Source organism: Trachemys scripta, chromosome 1 (assembly GCF_013100865.1).
Source record: "Trachemys scripta elegans isolate TJP31775 chromosome 1, CAS_Tse_1.0, whole genome shotgun sequence".
NCBI lineage: Eukaryota > Metazoa > Chordata > Testudines > Emydidae > Trachemys > Trachemys scripta.
In genome coordinates this window covers 14,027,725-14,039,008 of record NC_048298.1, presented here as the reverse complement: position 1 = coordinate 14,039,008, position 11,284 = coordinate 14,027,725, and the positions used below count along the sequence as shown (strand labels likewise).

General features: G+C 42.4%; 1 protein-coding gene across 1 annotated transcript in view; it reads right to left on the bottom strand.

Annotated features, from left to right (window-relative positions):
- Positions 1 to 3,496: 3,496 nt before the first annotated feature.
- Positions 3,497 to 11,284, bottom strand: part of CDC123 (cell division cycle 123) — a 73,987-nt gene continuing 66,199 nt past the window's right edge. Inside the window, exons 12-13 of the mRNA XM_034764909.1 lie at positions 6,397 to 6,534; positions 3,497 to 3,709 (exon numbers count right to left, since the gene is read on the bottom strand). Coding sequence (XP_034620800.1) covers positions 3,683 to 3,709; positions 6,397 to 6,534 — 165 coding nt within the window. The 3' untranslated portion in view covers positions 3,497 to 3,682. The remainder of the gene's footprint in view (positions 3,710 to 6,396; positions 6,535 to 11,284) is intronic.

Here is an 11,284-nt window from a genome sequence, read left to right as displayed (position 1 = left end):
AAAGTGCATGTATGTATATGCAAGACATATCTGTCCTCCTCTCCCCCTCCTTTGTAAAATGACAAGCAACACAGATGCTCTGTTTGCAGAGCATCACACATAATACGGCCCTGATCCTCTGCGTTTTACAGTAATAAATATTTAATAGTAAAAATGCTGCCCAAGATCTCACTACATGCGAAGGGTCTGCTAGCCTTTTATAGATCTACCAAAAGAGCCTTTACACAGAGTTAGTGACAAATTAGGAGATACCACATTCTTTAGGATGTCATGGGAATATGCATTGCCAATTAAAGGCTGTGTTGTGACTCTTATCCTAAGGTCTATATTCTCACTCAAGTGTGTCTCATTGGGTTTCAACTATGCTTTCTATGGTGTCCTGGGTGTCAGCCATACATGGGCACAGAAGGATATATGAAAGATTTACACAGAGTGCCTGACTGAGAATGTTGGATATGTTCGTGAGGATAATTTTATGGCCATATAAGGTGTCTAGAGCCCAACAGGTGGTATTCATTCTGCCAAAGGAGGTGGTACAGGGGGGAGAATACTTCCCTCATTCATATTTCCCTTTCCAGATTTGGCAAAGCAGCACACTCAGAAATGAAATCTGCAAATCTGAATCATATAAAATATTATGCAGAGCAAGGTGATTTTTTTGGTTCTGTTCAATATTCTATGTTCTGTTTCTTCTGATCTGGAGATTAATCAAACCATTTATTAGTGGGATTAGGAAAGAGGGGGGGGATATTAGGAAAGCAAATGAGCCAAAGGAACTACAAGAGAGCCCCCGTGGCCAAGGGAAGGAGTAAGGCTACATTCATCAGAGTCCTCTTCATTAAGTAGGCACACCGTACTGCAGGTAACTTTTACTCTTGGTAATTTTTAAAAAGATGTAATATTTTTAATGGAGGAGTTCAGTGGAATATTGTTAAGACTGCTGTCCAGGGGAGAAATTAAACACAGCTATTACTGACTGAGGCATAATGGGGAGAATTTTCTTAGCACGCCAGGAAGAACTGCAATCCAAGAACCATGACTGTCCCACTGAGATGATGCATAGCTCAGACCCTGAGCAATTCCACCATTTTATAAAAGATGTTACTAGTTAGCAAAGTGTCTTTTCACTGTCTGTACAACTATCCTGCATGCACCTACCTCCATTTTCTAGTAATTTCCTTATACTTACTATATACTTCACACTTAAAATAATGTTTGCTTATATTTTTAATTGTACAATGTAAGGATCTGATCCTACAGCCCTCATTCACATAAGTAGTCAATAGAATTATTCACTCATGAACATAGGCTTGATGAAATGGATTCTTGTATTTCAGTAATTATCATGGTTCTGTGTAGAAATTCATCTATGATCTGACGTAGGACTAAAGGGGTTGCTACACGTGAAGTAGACAAATATTCAAATAGAGGATTGGAGAGGTTAATATTGTCCTGGGGCAATGGTATTGACACCCTGTCTACCTTTGTCTGACCAAAAAGAGAATTATAATTAATTTTTCTCATGGTCTTTAAGTACAGTACCTCCAGAAGAATGTTATGACCCTCTCTTCTGAGTGCTACAAGAAGACTTCTGAGAATAGAGCTCCTCAATCTAGCAGAAAAAGTTACAACAAGATCCAATGGCTGGAAGCTGAAGACAAACAGTGAGGGTGGATTCTCTAGTACTTGAAGTCTTTACATGAAGGTTGGGTGTCTTCTTACAGGCATGCTCAAAACAACCAGAAGTGATGGACTTAATGCAGCAATTCTTCAGTGAAATTCTATGGTTTGTGTTATTCAGGTGGTCTGACGGATGATCCTAATAGCCCCACCTCCGGCCTTAAAATATATGCATTTTCTGAACATTTCCTTCATACGTGATTCCTACCTGATTTAGCAATGTTTGATACCTCATGCTTAAATGGCAACTCTTTAATATGCACCTCAGCTTCAGAAAAAAACACATTTTGTAATTTCAGACTGCAAGAGCCATTGCCTGTTACTTCCTCCACATCAAAGATAGCAATCTTCAAGATGGATGTTTGAAGAGCATATATGGTTGATCAGGATGTATAATCTGTACAGCCCTATGCCACAAGTAGTGATCATTCAAAACTAAAACCACAAAGGGATGAGCAGTGACCAATTTTCTAAGTATTATCTACCTAAGTTAGTTAGTTAATGGAAATATCCTATCTCCTAGAACTAGAAGGGACCTTGCAAGGTCATTGAGTCCAGCCCCCTGCCTTCACTAGCAGGACCAAGTACTGATTTTGCCCCAGATCCCTAAGTGGCCCCCTCAAGGATTGAGCTCACAACCCTGGGTTTAGCAGGCCAATGCTCAAATCACTGAGCTATCCCTCCCCTCTCAGTTTTTATAGAAAAACTGAGGAACAGTGAGGCAAAGGACTAAACGTCTTAAAATAGCTGTTAATTTTTGGATGGCCAGTTTGAGACAAATTAGGATCAGATTTTCAGAGCCAACGAGCAACTGCAGCTCGTATGCACTTCAACCGCAGATGAGTATGCTGTGCTCCCCTGAAGATAAGGCCCCACCTATCAAGCTGGACACCCAAAAATGGAGTTCCCCAAATTATTTGACACTTTGGCAAGTTGGTAACAAATCTAGGAAGAGAACCCAGGTTTCCTAGCTCCGTAGTCACTGCATCAAGCTGCCTCCTATCACTAGAGGGGGCTGAAGCACCAAATGAATCCAAAATCCATCATAAATTACAGGGCCAATCCTTTTCTCATCAAAGTCAGAGATTTCGGCCACTGGATGCAATAGGAGCAGAACTGAGTCCACACTTAAACATAGGCTTACTTCACTGTATGAAGCCACCAGCTGATTGCTTGAGACTTATACTAAAGGAATAAAACTCAGCTTCAAATATGAAATTGCTTTCTGAAGTGCCCCATTTCTGCAAATTTCCTGACTATATCTGCACTCTGAAAAACACGACTTCATTTCACAGTGCTTTCAGGATTTAGAAAAAAACGAATGACATCCACATTTGTTGGTAAATTGTTTAGCGAACATAATGGGTTAAATCTATTTTTTCTTTAAAGTGAAATACACAATTGGTGGTCTTTACTGAGAAAAAATTAATTTTTCTCACCCTTCTCTTCTATAAAACCAACAAAAAGTGTTCTCAAAAATTAAATTAAATGTACAAAGTTAAAGGAATTTTTTTGTTTCCCTACAACTAGACTGTGCTTTAAAATAGCCTGTGTCTAAGCAGGAGGGATACTTGACATTTTGACTGCACAAGAGTTAAATTTGTAGGATGTACTGGCATATGAGTGAAAGTCTTACAATTTCAGTAAACCTCAATGACTTGGGTGTGCACAATCTTCAAGACTGGGGATTTGATTACTTAGAGGTACACAGACCCTAACTTGCTTGCATTGGGGCATTTGTACAAGCATCTAGCTTGGAATCTAAAGATGTTGTATCATACAATACAGGCCAATGTACCATATCACCATACCAAAATGGTTTTCTAAAATTTGTATTTATTAAGCCAATACACACATTGGATCAGCATCTCTTCAGTTGTTTCAGATGAATATAAAAAGCAGGTAATTCTTTAAATTGATGGCTCTTGAATAGCTACTCTATTATGTGGCCTTAATTAGCCAAATTTCTTGTTTTAAATTTCATCTTACACTTCATGGTTCCTCAGTCATCATCTTGCTGATTTCTTTTCTGTCAAGGAAACAGGAAAATTAATATCAGTGTTAGATACACTTATCTTAAATAAGGCACCAATCTAACATTACATATATTTTCCAGAGATTGACATTGGGATGTGGCAGATTCTTTTCCCTACTGGAAACCAACACAGGTTTTTATTTACAATAGGGAACAAAATCTGTCACATCCCAATGTCAACCAATAAAAATGCTCCTCTAAACAAGAACTCTGGAAAACCGAGAATTACAGCCAGGGTAATACCAACATTCACCACCAAAGAAAAATCTGACCACACAGGTGCATCTTGCATTGCATCCTGAAACTGGAAAGTCTCTAGGTGTGACAAGCTGCTGGTTGTACCACACTGCAAAGCAGATGACCTACCACTAAGAGTCTAGGCTTTCATAAGCCTCATCACTATGGTATTTAGGCACCTCAATGCAAAACTTCTCTATGTGACTTTCACACAAGGAATACACAGATCTCAGCAATAGGTGCACCACAAAAACCTATACAGATTAGATAGTGTTCCCATCAGCCACTGCCTGAACGAGAGATACTGAATGTTAGCTTGCTGAAGATAGTATATTAATCGGATTAATGGGCTTGGCTTGTTGCTTAGGCTTTGGGGAAGGCTGCACTTGCAAATTTTTCATAATGCAACCCCTCCCCACTCAGTAATACATATACTAAAGGTTTTCTTCTGGCCCTCTTTTCCTCTTAACTCTTTTTAGGGCACCTAATGATGAGATGGCAGTGGATTCTGCAGTCCCTCCATCAAACTTCTCAGCTAGCAGCTGAAAATGCCTGCATCATAGGCTAGTGCAGCAAGCTTCGGATAAGCCTCAAAATCATGGATTCTAAATGCAAATTCTGATCCTTCTAGCTCATAGCTGAACTTCACAATACATATTACTAGCAGACTTTATAAGGCAAGAGAGTCATTGTTAGGTCATTACCACAACCCTGAACACTGCCACCCTCCTGTGAATGTTTCTGAGAACTGAAGTTATTCCATTTTACACTCCTATACAATCAGGACCTGCAAAGTTGCATAGCTGGAGAGGTGACTTCAAGTACTAATACACCTCTACCCCGATATAACGCGACCCGATATAACACGAATTCGGATATAATGCGGTAAAGCAGTGCTCCGGGGGGGGTGAGGCTGTGCACTCCGGCAGATCAAAGCAAGTTCGATACACCGCGGTTTCACCTATAACGCGGTAAGATTTTTTGGCTCCCGAGGACAGCGTTATATTGGGGTAGAGGTGTAATTAGTTTTGGCCTGAACATAATAAGATCGTGATCTTCAAAACCTCACTATAAAGTGACATTCAACTCACGGCTCCTTGAGTATATTCCTCTATTGAGAGGATTCACCAAAACAGATACATTTTTAGCTATGTTTTTGTTAATGAGACTTCAGAGTACACCGTATTGAGGGCCTATTTAGCCCTAACACTGTGCCCAAGGGCCAATGAGTAATTAACCTTCATTAGAAGGTCAGAACAGAGATTCATTCAAACCCTGATATTTTGGGGTAACCCTGCCTACCTGACGACTAGAGTACAATTTGACCACTGAGCAGCATTAGTCAGGAATTTTCCATCAAAAATGTATTTTAAGGATAAATGTTGATGGCTAATATTGAGGATACTTGGAGTCTTATAGTTGGCTAATGCCAAACAAATCCTTAGGCTTTGCCTGCCCTCAAAATCTCGGCGATAGAGAGTTAGATCCTTCACTATTGGTAAGGAAGAAAGGAAGAGATTTGTGCTGGTACAAAAGGAGTGTAATTAGAAGTAATGGGATGAAATCGAAAAGGGGGAAGTTACAATGGATGTAAAAAGATTTCTGATAGCAAGTACTATTAGACTGCGGAATAGTCTTCTAATGGAAGTGGGGAACATTGCAAATTAGACTGAAAAAAGCACCAATTTGTTTTTATTATATATAATCATCCAGAGAATAGAGACAATCTTTGCCCTGAAGAAGGACTTACAGTCTAAGACAAGTAACATGTAAAAAGTGCATCTCTCACAGCACATTACACTGTTCTGAAGCCTGCAGCTTTTGAATGGAATTTGGATTATTTGTGTTGACCTACAAAGTTTTGAGTGTTTGGGGGCTTGACCACCTGAGAGACTGCTCTTGTATAGAGCACTACTCTTGGTTAAAATCTTTCAAACTGCCTAAAGTGGTTGAAAGAAGGCAAAAAGATCATTTCAGCCTTTGAACAAGTCCTGTATATTTGTTGAAAAAGAACTGAGAAATTAAGTTTGCTTGAAGTAAAAACTGCTTAAAGTGTTTAAAACGTCGTGTGACATTACAAAATTATTTTGGTATTAAAAAATTTAAGTTTTTAAACTTTCAGCCATTCAAACAGCACATTTCCACTTAGCCTATATTTATCTTTAAACAAAAAAGTGAGCATGTGTTCCAGTAACATTTTCATATTCTATATTATGCAGTAGCTTTGCCTAAGGTAAGATAATAATAAAGTGACAGTTTGTTCTTGGTTATTACAAGTAAAAACAATACACCTCTCTCTCTCTCTCTCTCTCTCTCTCAAAATCTTTATTTTACAAGCCGAATACTGTAATCCTTTTATACCAGAATACCATAATTCCATGTGCTTTAGTGCACCTGTTTTACAGACTCCGTGGTCAGATATCCCTCCCTTGCGGTTTGCTTACCAGTTTGAGAAAATCAACTAGTTTGTGAACATCTTCTCCAGTAGAAAGATCTACAAAGTCCTTGGGCAGTCGGTAGCTCAGGTAAGGGCTAGGCTGGACGGTCACTTGGCTGTTTGTACAGCGGAATGCTGGATAGTCCTTAGAGAAAGACAGGTTAAAAAAAACGTTAAAGTGTCTAACTGCAATTAAACACATTAATTTTTTTCAACTACTGGTAACACCGTTTCAATTGCTCTGGTATTGAGTTTATTCAGTATACTAAAAATGGATTTATCACAGAGTGTCACTGGCCCTTTAAAATGAAGCTGCCTCCTGGTTCAACTTAAAAGAGGGTCACCTGGGCCCTAGTGGGGAGAGAGACCTGGTGAGTCAGAGCTGTCTGAGAGCCTGACAACAGAGTGAGTCAGTCAGCGAAATGGGCGGATGAGAACTGCCTGGTCCAGTGGGGGGAAAAGGGCAGGTGAGAGCTGCCTGTTGGCGACTGGAAGAGGTCTCTGGGGAAAAGCACAGAGAGCAGAAAGCTCTCTGCAGGTCCTCCATGAAAAGAGGGAAGAATTATCACAGAAGCCAGGGCAATAGAGGGAGATACCTGCTGGCTCTCTGAGCCAGAGAGCTGAAGCTAGAGGACCAGGGAGGGCTAAAGTCTGGGAGTGAGAGACACAGAGGCTAGACTTGGTGTGTTGTCCGTACTGTTTGGACTATGCTAGAGAAATGTTTAGGGACTTTTGTAAAGGACTATTTTGCACTATGTTTTTATAATAAACAGGCCCCCTGGAGGGCTACACTGGGGCAAGAAAGCTTCCAGTGGAGCTATTGGGGACTCTGTTAGGGAAACTGAGGCAGGTGCAACTATTGTGTCATGGCCTCCCCCTCTGATAGTGAACTTTAGATAAGGCTGTTGGGTCCTCAGCTAAAAAGCCTATCTGAACACAAGGATCAAGTATATAATTTCTAGCATCAAGAGCCTTAAATCCCCCTTCAGTAAGGGCTTTTCATTTAAATCCATATTTACAAGTAAAATCCTGCCAAAGTTAAGGTCAAGACTTATGCAGCAAATATTTGTTGAAACCAAAAGATTTTTTTTTTAAGCTTCCATTGCTAGCCACAAGTTCTGGGTAGGCCCATCTCCCTTTTAGTTTAACAAACAGTGATATGTAACTTTATAGCAGTGGTTCTCAGCCAGGGGCCCAGGGCCCCTGGGGGGCCACGAGCAGGTTTCAGGGGGTCCGCCAAGCAGGACCGGCATTAGACTTGCTGGGGCCCAGGGCAGAAAGCTGAAGCCCAGAGGCCTGAGCCCCTCCACCCAGGGCTGAAGCCTGAGCAACTTAGCTTCATGGGGCCCCCTGTGACGTGGGACTCCGGGCAGTTGCCTTGGTTGCTGCCCCCTAACGCTGGTCCTTGATTTTATATGCAGAAAAACAGTTGATGTGGCACAAGGGGGCCGTGGAGTTTTTAACAGGATGTTGGTTGGGGCCTCAGAAAGGAAAAGGTTGAGAACCCCTGCCTTATAGCATGGTGAATCTTCAAAGTGCTCTATGAGTGGCATGAGAGGTAGGTAAGTTTCCTCATTTTACACATGGATGCAGAGAGATCTAGCAATTTTACCCAGAATCAGTAGACCTAGTTGTTGAGCTGAATTTGAACAAGATAAGCCATTCTACTTCTCATTCCAGTTTACACTACGAAGCTGCACAAAACATCTGGTTTGCACACATGCAAGATAAGTGAAACCCCTCAAAATTGACTAATAGCTAAGTCACATCTCCTTGAACAAAATGCACTCTGAATTATTCAGGTAATAAACAAACAAAGAAGTCCTATCCTTTAACAGAGCTGCTCTCAAATCTTTTCATATCATGTGGGCCACATCTTAATGTCTTGTGGACCACCTTCCACCACATTCACCATCACAGAGTCCACCTATCTCTATTTCATTTGCAGTTTCATAACATCTAGAGCAATTGCTTCCCTATAAGAGTAAGCTAAGGAAAGCATAATGTGTTCTGACATTTTCTAATGTTTAGCAGCTAGAAAGAGGAGGTTACTTACTTACCTGTAACTGGAGGTTCTTCAAGATGTGTGGTCCCTATCTGTATTCCACCAAGGATTACGCATGCACATCATGCACCCGGAGTTGGAGATTTTGGAAGTAATGTCCATTGGTCCACGCATGCGCCCTGGCTCGCCTGGTGCTTCCATCCAAGGCGATAAAGGGCATGGCGGACCAACCGCATCTCCAGTTCCTTCTCCACTGTGAATCTGGCAGATCATTGGCAGAGGGGAAGAAGCGTGGGGAGTGGAATACAGATAGGGACTACATATCTCGAAAAACCTCCAGTTACAGGTAAGTAACCTCCTCTTCTTTGAGTTATGGTCCCTATTGTATTCCACTGAGGGTGATTAACAAGCAATACCTAATTTGGAGGCGAGTGAGAGGATGAGGATGGAATAGTAGCGCAGAGGAAGCATCTGCTGCTGAGTCCTGCCTAGTGTGCAGTGAAGGTGTGTACGGAAATCCAGGTGGCTGCTTTACATATGTCAATGAGCGGCATGTTCTGAAGGGAGGCCGTATCCCTGTAGTGGGAGGTAGACTCAATAGTTGGTAGCAGAATTTAATACACCCTGAAATCCACTTGGAGGTTCAATGGGTGGAGATGCCCTGCCCCTGGAGTGTCTGTGCTATCACAACAAACAGTGTAGGGGACTTCCTGAATGGTTTCGTTCTCTGAGGTAGAACACCAAAGCTCAGCAAACATTGAGGGAGTGGAGTCAACACTCCTTTGCAGATACATGTGGTTTTGGGAAGAAAACAGGTTGATGAATGGCTTGATTGATGTAAAATTGAGAAACCTCTTTTGGTAAGAACTCAGGGTGTAGTCATAGGAAGACCTTACCTTTGTGGAAAACTGAAAGGTGGATCTGCCATCATGGCTCCAGTTCGCTAACTCTTCTCGCTGAGGCAATAGTAACAAGGAAGGCGACTTTCATGGGAAGGAGGGCCAGAGCATGATGTTAAGAGTTCGAAGGACGGTTTCGTTAGCACAGAGGGAACAAGATTCAGGTTCCATTGAGGTACTATATGTTGGACAGGTGGGAAGGTTCTGGTGACCCCTTTCCAGAAGCCGGCGGTTAGTGGGTGTGTGAAAATAGAGGAACCCTCCACTGGAGGGTGGAATGCACTAATTGCTGCCAGGTATACTTTCAGAGAGTTGACGGTGAGATGACTTCAATGACAGAAAGTAGTCCAGTATGAGGGGGATCCCTGCTGATTCTGATGAAAAACCTTTTCATTGAGCCCACGATGAAAAATGTTGCCACTTGGCCCAGTAACATCTGGTGGAGTCTTTCCTGATGCTAGAAAGGATTTTCTGTACCACCAAAGAACACGTTTGCTTTAAGGCAGATGCCCATCCAAATACCATGCTCAGAGGTGTAGTGCATGTGGACTGGGATATCTGATTTCGCCTTTGCATTGGGACAACAGAACTGGATGGCTGGGGATGGGAATTGGTGGGTGGGATGACATGTAGAGAAGACTGGGGAACCAGAATTGTCTGCTCCAGTAGGGGGCGATCAGAATTACCGTTGCTCTGTCTTGTGGAGTACTCGAGGTAGGAGTGGTAGTGGAAGAAATGCGTAGCTGAATCAGTCTGACCAAGGGAACAGTTCCTTGTTGTCCTGAGAGCAGTGGCTGAGGGCTCCCCTGGAGCAGTATGTTGTGCATTTGCTGTTCCCCAGTGAGGTGAATAGGTCTGTGGATAGGCTCCTACACTGAGCAAAGATGTAGTATATTACCGAATTGTGAAGTTCCCACTTGTGTTCGATCGCAAAATGTCTGCTGAATGAGTCCACACATACATTCTATGTCCCGGGAAGAAAGGCTGCACATAGGAGAATCTGGTGGTTGATGAACCAAGTCCAGAGATTGATTGCCTCTGCGCATAGCGTGGACAGTCTCATTCCTCCATGTTTGTTGATCTAAAACACAGTGGTGGTGGTATTGACATGATGAGAACATGATAGGAGTGAATGAAGGCATGTTCTTCTGACAGCTCGGAGTTCAAGGATGTTTAAGTGCATCCTAGATTCTCTGGGAGTCCCCTCAACCCACCAAGGATGCATCAGTGATAATCATCTTCTCTGGGGAGGAGGGAAGAAAGGGAACTCCCACACACATACGATGTGAGTCCCACTGCCATTGAAGGGATGATAGTACCATGGTGGGGACTGTCAGCATAGAGACCATGGAGTGGCAGCTTGGCAAGTAAACGGACGGAGCCATGACTGAAGGCATCGAAGGTGGAATCGTGCCAAGGGGGTCACATATGTACATGAAGCCGTGTGACTGAGGAGGGACAGACAAATCCTGGCTGACATATGTGGGTAGCTCATGATGTGAGCTATGATGTTGCTTAACACTTGGAACCTGTCTGCTAGTAAATAGGCTCATGCCATGACCGAATTGATGGTAGTCACTATGAAGTCCAAAAACTATATGGTGTCTAGGATCAATTTCTTGACACTGACTCTGAGTGATGAGAGAAAGTTGAGCAACATGGAAGTTGATGCCTTGACTGCGCGGCTAGAAGCCAGTTGTCAAGACATGGAAACACAAGGACATCATGTTATGACGTAAAAGACCTTGGTGAAGACCCTGGGAGCAGTGGCTATCCCGAAGGGAAGCACCTTGTGCTGGAAATGATGGGTGTCCACTGTGAATCTCAAACATCTGTGGAGTGGATGGATTTCTATAGGGAAATAAGCATCCTTCATATTGTGAGCTGCAAATCATATGCCTGTCTCCAAGGACAGAATAACTGCTGCCAGTGTGACCATACGGAACCTGAGTTTGTGGATGAAGCGATTGAGATGGCGAAGATCAAGAATC